Source organism: Thalassophryne amazonica, chromosome 9 (assembly GCF_902500255.1).
Source record: "Thalassophryne amazonica chromosome 9, fThaAma1.1, whole genome shotgun sequence".
NCBI classification, from domain to species: Eukaryota; Metazoa; Chordata; class Actinopteri; order Batrachoidiformes; family Batrachoididae; genus Thalassophryne; species Thalassophryne amazonica.
In genome coordinates, this window is record NC_047111.1 from 18,976,037 (window position 1) to 18,997,986 (window position 21,950).

General features: G+C 40.9%; 1 protein-coding gene across 1 annotated transcript; it reads left to right on the top strand.

Moving 5' to 3' along the window:
• Positions 1–1,265: 1,265 nt before the first annotated feature.
• Positions 1,266–3,647, top strand: LOC117517904 (vesicle-associated membrane protein 2-like; the record flags this gene model as incomplete). The annotated part of the gene is made up of 4 exons (XM_034179039.1): positions 1,266–1,421; positions 1,619–1,777; positions 3,039–3,090; positions 3,372–3,647. Coding segments are annotated over 4 exons (384 nt in total), but the record flags the coding sequence as incomplete, so codon positions are not given.
• Positions 3,648–21,950: the final 18,303 nt, after the last annotated feature.

The following is a 21,950-nucleotide window of genomic DNA, read 5'->3' on the forward strand; positions in this document are numbered from 1 at the left end:
AATTGTGAGGGAATGTCAGCTATGACATTTTGGCCATGTGGTGCTCTTCTCTCCATGATCCAGCATGCAGGTGCCTCGGTGTTGAGGACCCCAGTGGTTGAAGAAGACCAAGGACACACCACTGTTTAAACTGGCTGCAGCAAATAGATGGATACTTTGGAGATGAGGGGATGGATAGTTGTGTGTCGGAGTGGCTCTGTGGTTTGGTGGGTGTGGTTATATGTTGCACCAGGCCTGACCTGTTGGACACGTGTTATAATGAAAACCATATATTTCTGAAAGGTCTTTTATAACTCTCAGTGCATTGAAACATTTGCATTTTTTGAAGATGCAGATCTCTTAATTTTGTTGTTGTTGTTCAAGGTGCAGGTTGTAATAATAATAACAATAATAATAATATATAATAATAATAATAATAATGAGTGAGAAGGTGAAGCTCTCGACTTACCAGTCAGTTTATGCTCCTACACTCACCTGTGCTCAACAATCTTTAGGTAATGAACAAAACATTAAGGTTAAGCATGCAAGGTGCTGAAATGCATTTCCTCCATCAAGTATCTGGGCTTACACTCATGGACAGGGTGAGAAGCTTGAATATCTGGGAGGCTCTGAGTCTCTGCTTGTTTGCGTCAGAAGGAGCCAGCTGAGGTGCTTTGGGCATCTGGTGAGGATGCCCCCGGTGGTCTGCCTAGGGAGGTCTTCCAGGCACTTTGAACTGGGAAGAGGTGGGAGAGAAGGAGGAGGGAAGACCTAGGAGAAACTGGAGGGATCATATTTACCAGCTGGCTTGGAAACACCGTAGGATCCTCCGGGAAGATTTAGAAGGCTTGGCTGAGGATAGGGAAGTGTGGGATGAGCTTCTTAGTCTGCTTACACTTACACTGTCCAGAACCCACATAGGCAACAGAAAATGAATGCATTAATTAATACTACTACTACCACCAATAATAATAATAATAATAATAATAATAATGGCAACAAAACATATAGCGCTATCTTGTACACATTTCTATATTTATATATTATATGTTATTAAATATAAGCACTTTAACATCAACAATTACATGTAAAACTTACCATAATTTAAAACAATATAATTAAACAAGGACAAAGAAAATTAACTATGAAATCCATTTAACATAAAGCATTAATTGTATTAAAATGAAGTAAGTGCATATATATATTGTGTACAAAGTCTGATCACATGCCATGTACTTTGCAATAAATTTTATAAACTGTTGATTGCCTTTTTAAATAGGCACTGAATACTTCTTACGGTTGTTCATTGGTTTGTTTGTTGTTGTTTTACCAATAGGTCTGCCCCAGCCACTGGAGCTCCTGCACCAGAGGGAGGGAATCAGCCCCCTCCCAACCTCACCAGCAACCGTCGTCTGCAGCAGACGCAGGCGCAGGTGGATGAGGTGAGTCATGTGACGTAAGACGTCATCGAGCCCTTGTACAGTATAATCACTCACAAATGACAAAGTAATCTTCACAATAGGTCAAAAAGTGTTGATTTGAAATTTAATATATCTTCATTTAATAACTTTCCAAAGTGTTTGAAAAGTCAAATGGTGTAGAAAAAGCCTGACTGGTGTCTGACGTTGTGTTTCTCCAGGTGGTGGACATCATGCGTGTAAATGTGGATAAGGTTCTGGAGCGTGATCAGAAGCTGTCAGAACTGGATGATCGGGCTGATGCCCTGCAGGCTGGAGCTTCTCAGTTTGAGACGAGTGCTGCAAAACTGAAGAATAAATACTGGTGGAAAAATGCAAAGGTGAGAAAGTTTACTTGAATGGCATTTAGAGATCTTTAAGGCAGCATTAGACTGTGCTATGTAGACTGCACAATTTTTTTTTTCCATTGGCATCAACATTTTTAGGTGAAAAACATCTGCAAGTCTATCAAGTGGGCACTAAAACAATTGCAGCCCATCATTCTCAATGTAAAAAAAAAATAATGGTAGCTGCTAATGATTTATTTCTGTACCTTCACTTGACATGTTTTCTTTTATAAAGGTTTTTATATAAAAATTGTAAAAATAATACTATGCATTCCCAAAACAAAACAACACACTCATCTTCAACCGCTTATCCAAGATCGGGTCACAGGGGGCTGGAGCCTGTCAAAGCAGTCATAGAGCGTAAGGCGGGCTACACCCTGGACAGGATGCCAATTTGTCACAGGGCCACATACAGAGAAACAAACACATTTGCACCTGCATGCACACCCATGGACAATTTAAAGTTTTCAGTTCACCCAACCCGCATGTCTTTGGATGTTGGAGGAAGCCAGAGTACCTGGAGGGAACCCTCACAAACAGAGAGAACATGCAAACTCCACACAAAAAGGCAACAGGTGGGAATCAATCCCATGACCTTCTCGCTGTGAGGCAACAGTGTGAACCACTAAGCCTCCATGCTGCCCAACAAAACAACAATAAAAACATAAAAAAAAAAAAAAAACAGATCTCAAAGAAACATCTTGTTGCTGTACCTGTTCTACCATAAAGACTCTGGAGAGAAGAGAAAATAAATAAAATGAAGATGTTAATTCATAGTGATAACATACAGAATGTTAGAACAGTCTTTGGTGTGTAGGAGTGCGTAATCGCAGATTTTGCCATTGGATTAAGGCAGGGGTGGAGCTTTCCCATGGGTGTCAGACAGGGACTGACTGGTGATGGTGGGCTGGAGGAGGTAGCGTCCAGGTCAGCAACTGCAAGAAGCAGAGCGATGAATTAGAACTGACATTTTTAAAATAACGTGCATATTCTCTGTTGGCTATGACATGATAACTGAAATGGGGTGACAGGGGGCAGCTGCTTCATATTTGAAATTACAGCTGTTATTGTTTCAGTGAAGTTGAATGAAAGCTTTAAAATCTGAGTCTTCCTTGCAGACTTTTTGCTGTGCTACATTCACTTTGTTTTGTTGTTAAATATACATTAATAATTGCATTACAATTGTGCTATTAAAACTGTATTTTAATAATCAATGATCTTTTTGACTGCATTCCTAACTTTCTTCTGACTGTAGATGATGATTATCCTGGGTGTGATATGTGTGATTGTCCTCATCGTCATTATTGGTAAGATTCCTGATAAATACTTTGTGTAAATCACCTGCAGCTTAGAATAGCGGCTAGACTTTGTTAGTACTTTGTGGAACCAGAGTGTGGAATAAATGCATTAATCATTGCAAAATAAAGTAAAAAAAAAAAGATGTACCTAACCTCTTTTATTTATTTAAAAAAGTCTACTTGAGAGCAGAATTAGATTATTTTCCTAAAATATAACAAAGCATTTGGCAAATGTTCTTGCAGCAATGTCTCTGATAAAGTTTGTCTCGCCATTTTCTTTGTCTCAACAGTGTACTTCAGCACCTAAGAAGAGTTCCGCCTACCCCAGTTTGATCCTGACTACCTTGCTACAGAAAAATGCAGAAATTGATGACAAAACAAATCACTGATAATTACTTTAGCATATGTCTTTCCCCAGTTAGCCTCGATATAACACCCCTAAACCCTTCAGGGACCCGTGGCTCCCACACGTCCATCACCTCGCCTCTGGACCCTTGTCAATATTTGTCCTGTGAGTGTGTGGCCCTGTCTTCTTCCTGGGTACTATTGGCTTTTCTAACCTGCCGTCCTGAGAACCAAACATGACGATAACAATGAGACAAACGGAAACCACAACTGGCGATAATTGTTACATAAGTAATATATATATAGTTCTTTGTAGAGTTTTATTCTGATATATATATATATATATATATATAATATATATATATATATATACTGTTTTTGTAGGTGTGTGTGTGCGTGTGCGTGCGTGTGCATTTTGTATTTTTTATTTTTGTATTCATTTGACGTACGCTTCAGCGTTAACTACTGCCTATTAATCAAAGCGTGTCTCTTGCATGTTCTCATCATCTGTCCGTCACTTGCTTGCACGCTTCTTTTTAATGACTTTTGGTGTATTTTTTCACAGCGGCGATGTTGAGGAAACCCTGACGTTCTTTTGTGCTAAAAGTTGGAGCAGTAACATCGTCAAGTCTGCGTAAATGGAAACAAATCTGCTGTTGAAAATCTTCCACATTACTCCATTGGCTCTGGTTTTGTTTAACTTGATGCTTGTTTCTTTGCCGGCTTTCCGAGACGACTAATGGCCATTGATGTTGCTTGACTGTACAAATAATGCATGAATGGTTAAACTAAGCAGTTTTCCGCTGTCTCTTCAACGTCTCCCGGCATGCTTTGACGCCTCGATTCCTGCTGATGATTTCAAAACTGCCATAGTACAGTTGGACCAATGTCTGTAGATGTTTTTTTATTTAAGAAATTATGTAGTGTCTTATTTCGAAAACATTCCTCATTGCAGTCTAGTGCAAACGCTCTTACTGTAGCACACGTAGGTGTAAGCAAATGTTTTTAAAAGTGTCGCTCCTGTGAGCCATGAGATAAAATACTGACAGGTGGAAGGATGAATATCTGATAGGACGAGAATCTCTCCAAATTCTTTTCAATATTAACACTGAAGCATAAAGTGGACATGTCATTAAAAACAGTGACATGGACTTGAGAAATGATGCTATTCCTGGCCTACATGGATGCCCAAAGGTGTCCAATCGCTTGTCTTTGGTTATCAAGCAAAACCCTTTGAATTTGTGCAGATGCAAAACAGATATCTGCATAAAATGCACAAAAAACCCCTAACAACCTTGTTTTTGATGGCGCCGTTTGGCTGCTCCACTGCCGGAGGAGATCTTCGTGCAGCGCAGCATCTCCATGTGAAGAACACAGAAAAAAAAAACAGAAAAGAAACAGAGAAGTCAGTCCAACCTTCACTAACAATAGCATTCCGAAGAAGTGAGCTGTTTTTCCCCATCAGTTTCTCCCTCATAGTCAAGGCCTTTTTCTTTTTATAATATAACAGATTCTATTTTTATTAGATATATTTTTGTGTGAAAGCGTGGGGGAAAGTAGAAGTGTGTAATTCGTACCTTTTTGGGTTTTTTCCTCCGTCTGCTCTGTTTTTTTGTATTTAAGCACTGCCAAGCAACGCCAGAGGGACGTTTATTGTTGCACTTATTGTTTTCCTCGATGCCCTCAGTGGTTTGTTCTCAAGCAAACGCTTCTTATTTAAACGGCCCTTTATGAGCGCTCTGCACATTTGCATTTTGGATTCAGAAATGCTCGGTCGAACCTTGCACACAACATTTGGACAAACCTTAAAATGGACTAATTCTGCAAAGGGGTTTTGTCTGGGCGGGGGGGGGGGGGGGGGGGGGGGGGGGGGCATAGGCGGTGATTTGGAAGCGTTTTGACCTTTTGGAACAATAATGTCTGCAGAGACGACGCGTGCATCTTCAGCCTTACCGTCTCTTTCATTCTCTGCACCAGCTGAACAGACCAAGCTCCTCCCTTTTTCTCTGACTGACCGTGTGTGTTGTGTGTATGTGTGTGTGTTGGAAAAGCTCTTTCTTGGGAATATCCCCAGTTTATCCTGACAGATTAGGTGGCTTAAATCTCAGCGTATGAGGGCACGTTGTCTCCTTGTGAAGTTGCAGATCAGCTAGTCAGTCGTCGACCTTAAAGAACCCCGCATGTTTTCCTACAAACAGCAAACGTGACATGCAGGTGATAACCAAAGACCAGAATTCCAAGCTTATGCTGCCAGTTGCCATCAAAAACAAGCAGAGGGACAAAAGATGATCCGGTCTCGGTTTTAGTGGGTTGTACTCTTTCACCGCGTATCCTTCAGAACTCCTGTACGGCATCTGTTCGGTGTGTTGTTTTGGCTTGTGAGTGCGCCGTTCTGACATATGCAAGTTAAACCAAAACATGACGACTTCATGCATTGGAAGTTGCAGTTTGGCCTGAATCTTATTTGATCTGTTTTTCCAAACCCGATCCTGCAGCTAATAGCACAACTATTCCTTTTCTGTCTCTATAGTGCTGCCGGATTTAAAAACAACATGACATATGAACTATAGCTGTTAGGTGTAAGCCAAGAAAGAAATTATATATATATATATATATACATTAAAAAAACTTTGTTTGGTCTTATAAGATGGGGTGTTTTGGGGGGTCGGGGGTCCTATATCCTCAGGTTCACGATATTAATCATATATCAAATTCTAAAATTGGTTTTTTTGCCAATATATAACCACGGTAGAGATTTGGTCCTTTTAGCCATTGTGCAGGAGCCAATGACGCAGTGGGCTGAAATGACGCCAACACTGGGGTAGGATTTCTGTGTTCTCCATAAATTCAGCCATCGTCCCGCGAGCGCTTAAACGATGCGGTCACAAAAGTGAAAAAGAAGTTAGCGCTCTTTTTTTCCTGTTGCTTTATTGTCTGTATGAACAGAAATGTGTGATATTTTAACACCACTGCATTTTTTTCTGTGACGATTCTTGATATATATATATATATATATATATATTTCACTTTTTTTTGGTGTGTGTGTGTGTTTTTTTTCCGGGGATGAAAACACGACTCAGTGGCGAATATTGTTTTATGCCAACCTCAAGAATTGTTCAGGAATCTCAACTTACACTGCATTCAAGACATTTGGGGGTGAAACAAAAGAAAGCCTTTTTCATGTTTGACTTGTAACCGGGCATAGAATCGGACCAGCGGGAGGAAGGTTAGTTAGCGGCGACTCGGTGAACTGGGACAAAACGCCGTCACCTCCAGATGGAATGAATGCGGCAAAAGGAGGGAAACGTTTGAGTCTCTGAACGATCAGCGGATGGCTGTAAATGTATTCCGCTTAATGTTAACTTGTTCTACTTTTTACACCAAATGTTTTCTTTTGCATCACTTCAGATTTTAAGTGTCACAGATTTGTTTGTGTGTAAACACACTGACAGGTAAAAGTGAAGAAAACAGGACATTCATGGGAGAAAAGTATTTTTACCTTCAGTTGTCCAGAACGTATAGAGCAGCTTTACAGTTTGTATCTACGCTATTTTTTGTTTAAATGTGTTTGTTTTTGAAGAAAGATTTTGCTTTATTCAGGGATTGGGGATTCCGGGACGAAGGCCGACATTGCCCCTGATCCTCTGGCCTGACAGGAGGGACTCGACTGGAGGATCATGGGAAATGTGCTGATTTAGTTTTTGTTTTTCCTCTTTGATTTATTTATTGATAGATTTCTTTCTTTTTTTGTGGTGTGTTGTCATTTGGTCTGGGATTAGAAACTACAGGTTGATTCGATGCAATGGAGAGGAAACTGAAAGAAAGACTAAAGTACATAAAATAATTGTAGTGTAAATCTATCAATGTCTTATTATACTGATGAACATCATGAAATATATGTATATTGGAAAAACAGTGACAACTTTGCCGTGTGTGATTCTTGTGTTTTGTGGGTGTGTCTAGTCATAGCTAAAACAAGTCATCAGCTTCCATAGTTTATTATTACTTCAATTAAGTAAACACATGTGGATGTTGGTTATTAAAAAAAGTCCACACAGAAAAATAATTTATTTTATAAATCATATGCAAACTCATGGGCTCAGAAAAATTAGATAACGTCCATTTAAGATGGTGAGGAAGAATAGCCTGTTTATTGTGAGTACGTGGTACTTCAGTTACTAACAACCTTTTTAAGTTTATGTGACTTAAAAGCAATGTTTTGTGATGTTTGTCATAAACTGTGGTTCTTCTGGCTCCGCCCATTTTGCTCATTTGTGGTCATCGTGATGCAAAGATGATACGGCACACGTTATATGTTGCAACCACTATCAGTGTTGTAATATGTGTACTTATTACGCACAGCTAACTCAGCCACTCTTGTAATAACTGTGAGAAATGTCACTAAAGCTGTTTTCCGTGAATACAGGAGTCTGTCTACAGATCCACAGTCAGATAAAAGTTGCTTTCATGCACATTGCACAGGAAATCGCAGTTGTCAAAATGATTAAGAACGTGATTAACTGATTATAAATCTACAGACTTGTTTTGATGTTATATTTTTTATGTTGGACACTTAGAAAAGTTTTCAACTTAAAGTGTCAATACATTATTACTGTGATGGAGTGGCGTCCTGCCCAGGGTGTATCTCACCTCCCACCCAATGACCACTGGCTCCAGCCCCCTGTGACCCTTAATTAGAATAGGCAGGGATAGAAAATGAATGAATGATTTATTTTTATGATTATTAACAAATGTAAGTTGTGCTTGGAAGGAGAAATTCCACCCTTCCATGTGTCCTTCTGGCAACCTTTCACATCTTAAACTCAAAGAACCATAAAACGCTCAAAATCTAAATTTTTACATTAATACTGTGAGGTCAAAGCTCTGAGTACCAAAAAAAAAAATGCATTTCTGACATTGATAAATGCCTTTTTTTAATTAAATTTGGGTTTTCAAGTAGGAAATGTACCAGAAGCCCTGAAATACTTACAGTGCCCACTAGATGGTGACACAAGCTGCTCAAATTGTGGAGCAAAGTTTCATTTGAGAAGTTAACTTTCAGTGAGAATAAGACGGGCTAAAGACAAAAATCAGCTTACAGTTGGGTCCCGGACAGACCTTGGGGATAACTTACTAGTTGGTTGTTATTATTATCATATTATATAGACAGACACATATCTTCATGTAAAAAGGGATGGTTTATATTACTAACATTTATTACAACAGTGGTTGAGTTAGTAATACACACATAGTTTCTGATGTATGAGCAGATTTCAGGCTTTGAAGCACAGACCTTCTTACATTGAAGCAACAGTGCAACCAGTTCATTAACTAACTGTCCAATAATAAATTACCCACCCTTGAATGAAACAATTCTGCTACAACAATTAGAATGTCACTAAATAATGTATCCAATTAATATAACATTTATTATCAAATGGTTATAATAATGAGCAGATCAGTTTAAGAATAAAACCAGTACAACATCACCATTATCTTCATTTGTAAGTAACTAAAGCTGTTCAATAACTAAAAGCTACAAAACTCTATATATAATGTGTGTGTGTGTGTGTGTGTGTGTGTGTGCGCGCGCGTGCATCCAGAAAGTATTCCACAGCGCTTCATTTTTCAACATTTTGTTATGTTACAGCCTTTTTCCAAAATGGATTAAATTAATATTTTGTTCCTCAGACTTCTACACACAATACCCCATAATGACAATGTGAAAAAAAGTTTTTGTAGACTTTGCAAATTTTATTAAAAACAAACAAACAAACAACAAACAAAAAACTAAGAAATCACTGCTACATAAGTATTCACAGCCTTTGCAAGGAATCTCAAAATTGAGTTCAGGTGCCCCTTCTTTCCAACTTCACTAGAGTCCACCTGGGGCAAATTTCATTTGATGAACATGATTTGGAAAGGGACACAAGGTCCCACAGTTGACAGTGCATGTCAGAGCACAAACCAAGCATGAAGTCAAGGAATTGTCTGAATTATCTTGAGGCACAAATCTGGGGAAGGGTACAGGAAACATTTTGTTGCTTTGAAGGTCCAAAGAGCACAGTGGCCTCCATCATCCATAAATGGAAGAAGTTCAGATCCTCCGGGACTCTTCTTCGAGTTGGCTGCCCGTCTAAACTGAGCGATCGGGGAAGAAGGACCTTAGTCAGGGATGTGACCAAGAACCCGATGGTCACTCTGTCAGAGCTCCGGCATTCCTCTGTGGAGAGAGGAGAACCTTCCAGAAGGACAACCATTTCTGCAAGCAATCCACTAATTGGGCCCTGTATTGTAGAGTGCCCAGACGGAAGACACTCTTTAGTAAAAGGACACATGGCAGCCCGCCTGGAGTTTACCAAAAGGCACCTGAAGGACTCTCAGACCAGGAGAAACAAAATTCTCTGGTCTGATGAGACACAGATTAAACTCTTTGGCCGTGAATGCCAGGCGTCATGTTTGGAGGAAACCAGACACATCCCTACAATGAGTATGGTGAAGATGTAAGAAGGTCAGACACAGCCAAATACCTCCAGCAGGTAAGACAGGTGCTCAGAAGCCAGCTCAGTGGTAGGAATAAGAGCCGAGCCATCAATACATACACCCTGCCAGTCACCAGTCACCAGCTGCTGTCCGTAATAACAGCTGTAATAATGCTGTTTTTTAAAGAAGACACAAAAACTCTTCACAATTGCAAGGCAGGTTTCCACCCCAAGTCCGGCACCTGAGACTCTTTGAGCAATGCAAGGAGGGAGGGTGAGGATTCGTGAGTGTCAGAGCCACAATCCAGGATGAGATGAGGAGCATCCATGAATACATAAGAAAGATGCCCCCCACCCGAGATCAGCTGCTACAAGAATGCCTCGGGCAGCTGAAGACAGATGGTGATAAGGAACAAGTGGAGGAGATATCATGGAAGACCAGGCCCCTCCATTGACAGGTAGAGGAAGTGGCTGACATCAAGAAGACCTACCAGTCGCTAGAAGAGACTGGCTTAAAGGACAGCACAAAGGCTCTGATCAGCACAAGAACAAGCCCTAAGCACCAAATCCATAGAGGTAACAGTCTACCACAGTCAACAGGACCCAAGTTGCAGGCTGTGCAGATGTGCTCCAGAGACAGTCCAGCACATACTAGTAGCAGGATGCAAGATAGAAGCTGGGACAGCGAACACTGAGAGGCACAACCAAGTGTCGGGAATAGTGTAGAGGAACATGTGTGCCACATATAGATTAGAAGTCCACAAGTCTGACAGGGTTAAGAACCTGTGGGACTCCAGATTCCAGACAGACAAGCAGCTGTTGACCAACCAGCCAGACACAGTGATGGTTAACAACCCAACAAATCAACCCACTGCAGGAGCAAACCAGCCCTGTGAGTACAAAGTGTAGGAAATGAAGCTAATCACTCCATCACAACGTTAAGTGTAGGTTTACGTTTTAACCACTAGGTGTCGCCATGACAACAATGTGATCAGTTGGCGAACATGAGAATGGTGCTGTTGTAATAATAATAATAATAATAAAAAAGTTTTCAAACATAGCACAAACAGTTGCCAACAATAAGCTTTTGTGTTAGTTCATTTACTATACAGTAGTGTTTAGAATAATAGTAGTGCTATGTGACTAAAAAGATTAATCCAGGTTTTGAGTATATTTCTTATTGTTACATGGGAAACAAGGTACAATAGATTCAGTAGATTCTCACAAATCCAACAAGACCAAGCATCATGATAGCACACTCTTAAGGCTATGAAATTGGGCTATTAGTAAAAAAAAGTAGAAAAGGGGGTGTTCACAATAATAGTAGTGTGGCATTCAGTCAGTGAGTTCTTCAATTTTGTGGAACAAACAGGTGTGAATCAGGTGTCCCCTATTTAAGGATGAAGCCAGCACTTGTTGAACGTACTTTTCTGTTTGAAAGCCTGAGGAAAATGGGACGTTCAAGACATTGTCAGAAGAACAGCGTAGTTTGATGAAAAAGTTGATTGGAGAGGGGGAAACTTAATACGCAGGTGCAAAAATTATAGGGTGTTCATCTACAATGATCTCCAATGCTTTAAAATGGACAAAAAAAAAAAAAAAAAACAGAGACGCGTGGAAGAAAATAGAAAACAACCATCAAAATGGATAGAAGAATAACCAGAATGGCAAAGGCTCACCCACTGATCAGCTCCAGGATGATCAAAGACAGTCTGGAGTTACCTGTAAGCTGCTGTGACAGTTAGAAGAACCTGTGTGAAGCTAATTTATTTGCAAGAATCCCCCGCAAAGTCCTTCTGTTAAATAAAAGACGTGCAGAAGAGGTACAATTTGCCAAAGAACACATCAATGGCCTAAAGAGAAATGGAGGAATATTTTGTGGATTGATGAGAGTAAAATTGTTTCTTTTTGGGTCCAAGGGCCACAGACAGTTTGTGAGACGACCCCCAAACTCTGAATTCAAGCCACAGTTCACAGTGAAGACAGTGAAGCATGGTGGTGCAAGCATCATGATATGGGCATGTTTCTCCTACTATGGTGTTGGGCCTATATATCGCATACCAGGTATCATGGATCAGTTTGGATATGTCAAAATACTTGAAGAGGTCATGTTTGCCTTATGCTGAAGAGGTCATGCCCTTGAAATGGGTGTTTCAACAAGACAATGACCCCAAGCACACTAGTAACGAGCAAATCTTGGTTCCCAAACCAACAAAATGAACGCCTCACAGATGTGAAGAAATCATGAAAAACTGGTTATACTCGTACAACTAAATACTAGTTTAGTGATTCACAGGATTACTAAAGAAGCAGTTTGAACATAATAGTTTTGAGCTTGTAGCATCAACAGCAAATGCTACTATATAGTGAACACCCCCTTTCTACTTTTTTTTTTTTACTAATAGCCCAATTTCATAGCCTTAAGAGTGTGCATATCATTGAATCCTTGGTCTTGTTGGATTTGTGAGAATCTACTGAATCTACTGGTACCTCGTTTCCCATGTAACAATAAGAAATATACTCAAAACCTGAATTAATCTTTTTAATCACGTTAGCACTACTATTATTCTGAACACTACTGTATAAAGGAAAAATATGCTTATTGGAATTGCTGCAGTAATTCCACACTGAGAGCATCAGATCCAGTCAGGTGTCTGGATGTGAAGCCGAGTAGAGTTTGATTTGTACTTGCCTGTAAGATCATTTGTGAACACCAGGAGCAGTGGGCAGGTATCTCCATGAAAATTGGAGGCATTAAAAAGGTATCAGTAGTTCATCCCAGAGCGGATGTGTGGTGGTGGGCCTGGAGGCCCTGAGCCCCACCCTGCTCTGAGAATGTCAGTAAACCCCACAGGTAAAGTGACACTAGTGCCACCTAAAGAAGAACATCTCAGGGCGATGTTTGTTGGCAGCTTGCGTTGTGCTCTTTGAAACATTTCTTTTCCTGAAGAACGTTCACATTGATCCATGGTGTGATGTGGACCTTCTCATGTGTTGTTGTGTTCTTCAGACTCCTCCTGTGAAACAGTTTGTTGTGTGTTAATCATGCTACTGTGCTGCCTGGAGTGTTTCTCTGATTAACAGCAGGATGCTGTGAACCATCTACACTTGTGTTCCTGTTATTTCTGAGGTCATGGAATTTGACCTCCTGCATGAGCGGAAGTCTGCTCTTTTTTTAAAACTGGGCACAGTGCCGCTGAGAGAAACTGCAATTACAGATGGGCGGACAGTTGTTATAAGTCATCATAAGTCATATTCTGTTCTCTGTAAACTCTGCAGCAGTTTGTGCACCAGTTTGACACCCTAAATCATAAATAGTGGATGATTCAGAGATGTAGAAGAATAATCTGCAGGATTAGTCAGACCACAACATGACCCCAAACCATGGTGCCAAAAAAAAGAAGCACATTCCCTTTTTTGTTTAACTATACTTCACAAAATATTAGCTTTTTCCTCTTTTTTCCTGATCTGTCCCCATTTGCGGTCGTGCACTCCCCGTCTGCTGTTCCCTTTGACATGGAGAGGAATGCACTTCCAGCATGGAGGGGACCGTCAGGAGTTATTCCAGAAACCTACACTTGTGTATCAGATTCTTGCTCAGTGAGAAGGTCACTGAAACTCCACTTTTAACAGAGGTTTTTGCACATTCCTGCACATTTTCGGCCCCCAAAGTCGACCCAAAACATTCCCGTTTCTGCTGCCTCCCATCACAGCTTTGACAGAAACACAACATGATCAGATAATGACCACAATTACCACAGGCAGCTCTACAGTGAGGTGGGATGGGGCTGTGTCCCCCTCTCAGAAGTTTCACAACTCTACTGTAACCTCCTAACAGGGCTATTCCAGAAGGCGCCGCTCTACTACTATAAACCACAGAAACGGGATAAAACGGCGTAATCTGGCTTGGCTTATAAAGTGCAGACCTGGCAACTGGCAGCCCACCCGAAAAAACGAAAAAGGAGGAGCATGATCTCCAGACTTTGAACAATAACTGCAACAGACACGGGATCGGCTTTCAAAATTTTACCCCGACAGAGCATCATCAAACAGGTTTCATTCCGTAGTCATGACGGAATACCCTGTTAAGAAGTTTGAATAACACTGAAGCTGTTAAAAGGACTACAAATACCAGGACGTTACCACATATTATCAATGACTTTGAGAATCAGGATGAAATTTACAGTTCAAATATTGGATCCCAATGTCAAATTGGTGTCATGAGGCTGTATATTACATATACAACCCCAATTCCAATGAAATATGTAAATAAAACAGAATACAGTGATGTGCAAATCCTCTTCAACTTATATTCAATTGATATACTGCAAAGACAAGATAGTAATGTTCAAACCGATAAACTTTATTGTTTTTGTGCAAATATTTGCTCATTTGAAATGGATGCCTGCAACACATTTCAAAAAAGCTGGGACAGTGGTATGTTTGTCATCACCTTTTCTTCTAAACAACCACTCAATAAGTGTTTGGGAACTGAGGACCAATAATTGTTGAAGGTTTGTAGGTGGAATTGTTTCCCATTCTTGCTTGATGTACGACTTCAGTGTTCAACAGTCCGGGGTCTCCATTGTCATATTTTGCGCTTCATAATGCGGCACACATTTTCAATGGGTGACAGGTCTGGAATGCAGGCAGGCCAGTCTAGTACCTGCATTCTTTTACTACGAAGCCACGCTGTTGTAACATGTGCAGAATGTGGCTTGGCATTGTTTTACTGAAATAAGCAGGGACATCCCTGAAAAAGACATTGCTTGGTGGCAGCATGTGTTGCTCCAAAACCTAGATGTACCTTTCAGCATTGATGGTGCCCTCACAGATGTGTAAGTTGTCCATGTCATGGGCACTAACACAACCACATACCATCACAGATGCTGGCTTTTGAACTTTGCGCTGGTATCAGTCTGGATGGTGTTTTCCTCTTTTGTCCAGAGGACACGACGTCCATGATTTCCAAAAACAGTTTGAAATGTGGACTCATCAGCCACAGCACACTTTTCCACTTTGCGTCTGTCCATTTCAAATGAGCTCGGGCCCAGAGAGGGCGGTGGTGTTTCTGGATGTTGTGATGTATGACTTTCCGCTTTGCATGATATAGTTTAACTTGCACTTGTAGATGTAGCAACAAACTGTTAACTGACAATGGTTTTCTGAAGTGTCCTGAGCCCACGCGGGTAAGATCCTTTACACAATGATGTCGGTTTTAATGAAGTGTCGCTTGAGGGGTCGAAGGTCACGGGCATTCAGTGTTGGTTTTCAGCCTTGCCACTACGTGTAGAAAGTTCTCCAGATTCTCTGAATCTTCTGATTATATTATGGACTGTAGATGATGGAATCCCTAAATTCCTTACAATTGAACATTGAGAAACATTGTTCTTAAACTGTTGGACTATTTTTTCATGCAGTGTTCAAAAGTGGTGATCCTCACCCCATCTTTGCTTGTGAACAGCTGAGCCTTTTGGGATCCTCCTTTTATACACTCACCAATTAGTGTCTTCAGTTCCCAAAAACTTATGAGTGTTGTTAGAAGGAAAGGTGATGTAACACAGTGGTAAACATACCACTGTCCAAGCCTTTTTTGAAACATGTTGCAGACATCCATTTCAAAATAAGAAAATATTTACAGAAAAACAATAAACGTATCAGTTTGAACATTAAATATCTTGTCTTTGTGGTGTATTCAATTGAATATAGGTTGAAGCGGATTTGCAGTATCATTGTATTCTTTTTTATTTACATTTTACACAACATCACAACTCATTGGAATGGGGGTTATACCAAGTTTTGCTCAAGATTAACAAAGATGGATCTCAAAGTTACTGTACTGCTTCAAAACACACCCTGATTTTCTATTTGGGATTAAATGGGAAGGAATGCTCTGTGGAATAGCGCCATAAAATTTTAAAAATTTCACCACACCACAATTGATAATGAATATATCATAATAAGTTTTCATTCTGTGATACCCAGCACCAACTTTGGCATAATGCTAATTGTTTGTCTACTTGCTAACAACAATAACAACAACAACAACAAAACATTAGCCTTTCAATTTTCAAGATGCAGCATTTTTTCCAAGATGGCGCTTGGAAATATCTATTTTCATCATGTACGTATAATTTGTACAAAATTTATTTCAATGTTGTACCTGTTAAATACTGTACTGTTGGACTAGGCAGGAATTGAAATTACTAGATGGATGTATGCGTTTTTAATAAGTGTACATGCATGCAGAAGAACATGTGATAGTGTTTGGCGTGTCAGGGTTTAGTAGTAGTAGAGGTAGTACTTTTTACTTTTAAAGCCAGGCATGTCCTTTGGCTGAACACTCGTCCTCCCTACTTACCAAACTCTTACCACGTAGGGTCCATGTAGTTGCTTCTTTCCCGGCAGTGGGCACACGCAGACTGAATTAAGTAGGGGTAGCACACAGAGAGATTCTTTCTGCTAATATCTGCTTTGCTCCCACATCATTACATGAAGACTGGAAACTTCCAGGATGGACTGATGAGCTGATGAAACAATGACTTCAACATTATACCCCCCCCCCCCCCAAAAAAAAGAGGGTATCGAGCAACAACCAGGGCACACTGGTGGCAATCACAGATGTACAATTCAGCACAGAGTTCAGCATCAGCTAATCTTTTCTATCATTGCTGTAGATTAAATAGGTAGGATCACCACACAAAAATATATCAGGAAGGACATAGAAGTATTGCAAAAAAAAATAAATAAATAAAATCACACACCATATAAAAACACCACATTTATGAAGCAACGCAATACAAATATGATCTGTCTGTTCCTCTGCCAATGACCATGGTCACAGACATACAGTCATGAAATGACATGAATGAGAAGCAGTTCACTCGTCTCATCATGTCCACATTTGTTGGCGCATCTCCAACGGACACACGCGAGTGTCTTGTGGACGACACGCCGCAGGACACCGCGTCATGTGGAACAAAGCTCCAGTTGGTGATGTGGACAGTGAGAATGCCTGCTGCATGTTCTGATCTGATGGTCCGTTTCAACTAGGAGCAGCCTGTCCATGTGTGTAACGTGTGGGGCTGCTCGCTGCAACACGTCGCCACAGTGATCTATGTTTTTATTTATTTAACAGCAAAAAGGCACCACATGCATCACAGTGGGCAGTTGTTGTCCATGTCCGTCCCAAAGACAGTACGTGGTGTCCAGCTGGAGTGTCCAGATCCACAGATTCTGCAGCGCTTCAGTGGGAGGACACACCTCCTGTCAGCTTCAGCACCACACCAAAGCCACACTCGTGTGGAACTTAGACAAATTTCTTTGTGAGTACGACAGTAGTTGTCTGCAGTCTGCTGTTGTGCCAAGAGTGCGATTGGCACACAATTTTCTAAGTGCTATGCAAGCAGTGTTAGATGTTCGTGCGTGTCACCTAGAATTTGGCTGGCACCTGCTGCAAGAGGGTCAGATGGGTTTTGCACAGCGCACACTTTGTCTTTCAGGTGCCTGTGTGCACAAATAGTTGTTAGCAGCAGGTGTACGAGGCACATAGGTTGCACACGATCCTGCGTCATGTGCACTAAGTGTGCACTTTGTCCAAACTTCACACTATGTGTGAAGGGCTCCTTAGTTTTGTAAATGAAGATCACCCATATTTGCTTGGCAATGGGTTTTATTTGCATACTATTTTTGGTGGTCATGTTGAAAACAGCCCGCGTATTAAGATTTATGAGGCTAAAGATGTTTTTTGAAGAAAAGGACTTCTCAGAAGTCTCTATACCAAATTTGATGCTTCTATCATCAACGACTGATTCTTACGCTGATCTGCTGCACTGTCTGTGTTGGTATGCAAATGTATTTAACACCCTCCCAATATGCAACTTGGAGAGAATTTCCCAACAAATAAACTCCGAATCAGGTTGTGAATAAATACATTTAAATACTTTTAAATTATATTATCGTATATGTGGCTGATGCTAAATTATTACAGATCGACTACAACTTTAACATCATACCAGCCAACACAAACATACGCAGAGACCAGAGACGTCTGTCCTCCAGGGACCACGGTGCCACAAAGACATCGTGGGGGGGGGGGGGGGGGTATGCACACAATTACAGGGTAAAGTGTGGATTAAGTGCACAAGTGCAAACAAGGGGGAGGACCACACAAAGTGCACATGACACACACAACCACACACACACACACACACACACACACACACACACAACACACACAACACCACACACAAACACACACACACACACACACACAGCGTGTACCTGTCAGTGGAAATGTGGTGTGTAACCTGTCTCTACATGTTATGGTGTAATAATTTGCACTAAGTTCTATAAACAGCTACGAGCAGCAGGAATGTAGCAGTAGATAACAAAATGTATCAACATGACCGTGCACGACAAGTTGGTGCTTCACCCGCTGGTGTTGTGAGGAGCTGCAGGGAATTTGAAAAATCTTTCATCTTGAGGGCAGAAGCTGTAACAGAATCTCATCAGATGCTCCATAGTGGAGCAGATATGTGATGAATCGTGACTTTGACGATAAAAGCATGAAATTTGACACAGTGCTCAAGATACCCTAAGATAATTTTTGGTTATAGGGGCATTGTAGAGATGGCCATTTTCCAAGATGGCTGCCACGCATGTGTTTTATTAGTAGCTCAGGCTCTAAATCATCAGGTCTAATCCCGGTGCATAATCGTACATTTTTAAGGATGAGAAATGCAGTGGTATTATTATATCCCCAAACTGATGAGCGTCAGGGAGGGACTATTATGGTTTTTCATGGACCGCCACCGTGTAGCCACAACAGAGTTTTCACAGTAGCGTGCTAACTCCAAGAGATTTCATCGATTCTTTTTAAAATTGTCTGGAAACATTCATGGACCTTCTGAGGATGAAGTCGATTGATTTGTGGTGACCCTAGGACCTTCCCTCTGGTGCCCCCATTAGGTCAAAATTAGAATTAGGATCGTGTATCTCTAAATACTTTCATCTAATCTTGAACCCTAGTGTACCGGACTTTAGTGATAGGGGATTCTATCACCCGCAAAGTCAGGTTACAGATGCCGGCGGACGTTAAATGTATTCCTGGGGCCAGAGCTCCCGACATTGCATCTCATCTTAGGGTGCTGACGCTGCAGAAGGGAAGACAGACGAAGGAACATGACATGAGATATAGTCACATAGTTATTCACGTTGGCACCAATGATATCAGGATGAAGCACTCAGAGGTCACAAAAATGGACATAGAGAGGACTTGTGACCTTGCCAGAAAGATGTGTCAGCATCGATTAATAGTCTCTGGTCCCCTCCCCTCCCGGGGTACTGATGAGCCGTTTAGCAGGCTGACATCGTTAAACAGGTGGCTGGCGCAGTTTTGTAGACAGCAAGGCTTTAGCTTTATTGATAACTGGCCTTCATTCTGGGGCCACCATGGCTTGCTGATGCCGGACGGCCTCCACCCTACTGGGGAAAGCTCCAGCATCATGTCTGCGAACATAGATAGAGCTCTACAGGGAGGGTAACATTAGGAATCTACAGCAGGCCACGGAGCAGGTGATTAGAGACCCTGCAAGGCTTATGACAAATGTGGGTGTGGAATCCATTAGCTTAGCGGGGAATTTAGTGCAGAAAATCCACAATGGTGATAGTGCAGTTTATATGCCAGGGAGGGAATTTAAGTTGAGACTGTGGCCTGCTTCCGTAGTCATGTCCATAAAAATCGTAGAGGGATATGCTCTCCAAACTTAATACCCATTACTATATTGGATGATGTTGAAATTGAGGATGGCCCAGTGGTTGTTCCAGCAAGAGCAAAGATTTTGTGTCTGCTATCTACAACGCGCGTGGAATGTCTTAAACTTAAACCTACTTCTAGGCATCTTATATATGCTACTCTGGAACCACCCCTAAACCCAAACAGTGCAACTGTCAACCCCACTGAGGTCCTTAGACTGGGTCTCATTAACATAAGATCACTGTCCTCAAAATCATTGTTGATCAATGATCTAATTATTGATCATCACTTAGATATGATTGGGCTATGTGAAACCTGGCTTAAACCTACAGCTGTCCTCCCCTTAAATGAGGCCTGCCCACCAGCATATACATTTAGTCACGTCCCTCGTGATGTGAAGCAAGGCGGGGGTGTTGCTCTTATTTATAAATTTAGGTTTAGCTTATTAGCCATTGGGGGTTACAAATATCACTCGTTTGAGCATCTGATTCTCCACTCTGCTCAGGATATTACACATTGCCAAGGTCAGAAGAATAAAAATCAGTCGTATTACTTTGTCACTGTATATAGGCCTCCTGGCCCATATTCTGAATTCTTAGATGAATTTGGTACGGACTTACTACACTGATTTGACCAACAAAAACAAGCATAACTTAAAGTTCTTGTTCGACACGGTGGCAACACTTTTGCATGGACAGCCACCTGTAGTTCGCTCTCCTTTTACAGCACAAGGTTTCCTGGATTACTTTGGGAAGAAAATAGAAGACATCAGGCTAAACATATCCTGGCATGCCTTAATCCAGCCACTACACCCTGCTATTGATGTGGGTGCCACTACCAGTGTTGCCACAGTTACTTTGAAAAAGTAATCCAATTACTGATTACTCCTCTGAAAAAGTAACTTAGTTACTTTACTGATTACTCAATGTAAAAGTAACTAAGTTAGATTACTAGTTACTTTTTTAGTTACTTTCCCCAGCTGCCGACAACAACCCACGTCAACATGACAATGATACCTGTTTTGCCAAACTCACTTTATAGTCACCCTTTCTTGACTTCAATGAAAACAAATACTTGTTTTATAAAAAGTAAAATAAAGACCTCTTTCTTGCCCTCATATTTAACTGTTGACAGCACTGTAACAGTAAAACTTGCAATTTCAAACCTACATTGTTTATAAATGTAAACTATAAATTCTAACACTTTTCTAACATTTAAATTTTCTCTAAACATTTTACTTGTCGAAATTATTATTATTTTAAGCAGTATTAGTAGTTGTAGTAAAAAACGGCTTCAAAACTGGACCTTTAATCTAGGGGTGTTGTGGGGGGCACATCCTTGCCCCACGCCCCCATTCCATCTGGATTCGCCCCTGCTTTGGCGTTTGAGCACAAAGAATGGATAACATTTATTTATGCAGAAACCAGGACCAGATTTACAGGTAAGAAAGTTTATTGCGTTTTCCACATCATGTGGTCCTCAGAAAGAGAGTTTAGGTGCATTTGAGTGGAAAATAGTGTTAGTTGTTGACGCGTCGCGGAGGATCAGCTGTTTTTAACGAGACGATACGGAGCAGCTCAGCTCAGAATTCTAAATAAAGGAGGGAAAAAAGTATAAAATGTCTTTGTAAAGCTCAGTGCAGGTGTGCTGATCACCGCGCTTTAAGAGGTGAGGACGAGTCGAGCAGCTGCAAAAAAAAACGCGGATGAAAAGCTCACAGCTCGCTTAAATGGGCAGTTCAGTCGAACCCGACCTCCTGCCCACAGACCAAGTTTAATGCTGTTATCGACCCACAATGTAAAAATAATAGTAACGCACAGTGACATGGAGAAGTAAACTTTAATCTGATTACTGATTTGGAAAGATTAACGTGTTAGATTACTCGTTACTAAAAAAGTGGGTCAGATTAGAGTACGCGTTACTAAGTAACGCGTTACGGCTCACTGACCACTACTGAGATATTACCTAGATTTACACAATTTGACAGTATCTCACTAGGCATGCTGACAAAACTTGTAATGTCAACAAAAAGCACAACCTATTTATTTGATCCTATACCAACAAAACTGTTTAAGGACCTGTGGTCCACTCTTGGGCCGACTGTTATGGAAATTATTAATCTTTCTTTAACTTCTGGATCTGTTCCTAAATGTTTCAAATCTGCAGTGATTAAACAATTACTTAAGAAACCTAATCTTGACCCTAGTGTATGACAAACTATCGGCCGATATCAAATCTATCATTTTTCTCTAAAATTCTGGAAAAAGTGGTTTCACCGGCAGCTC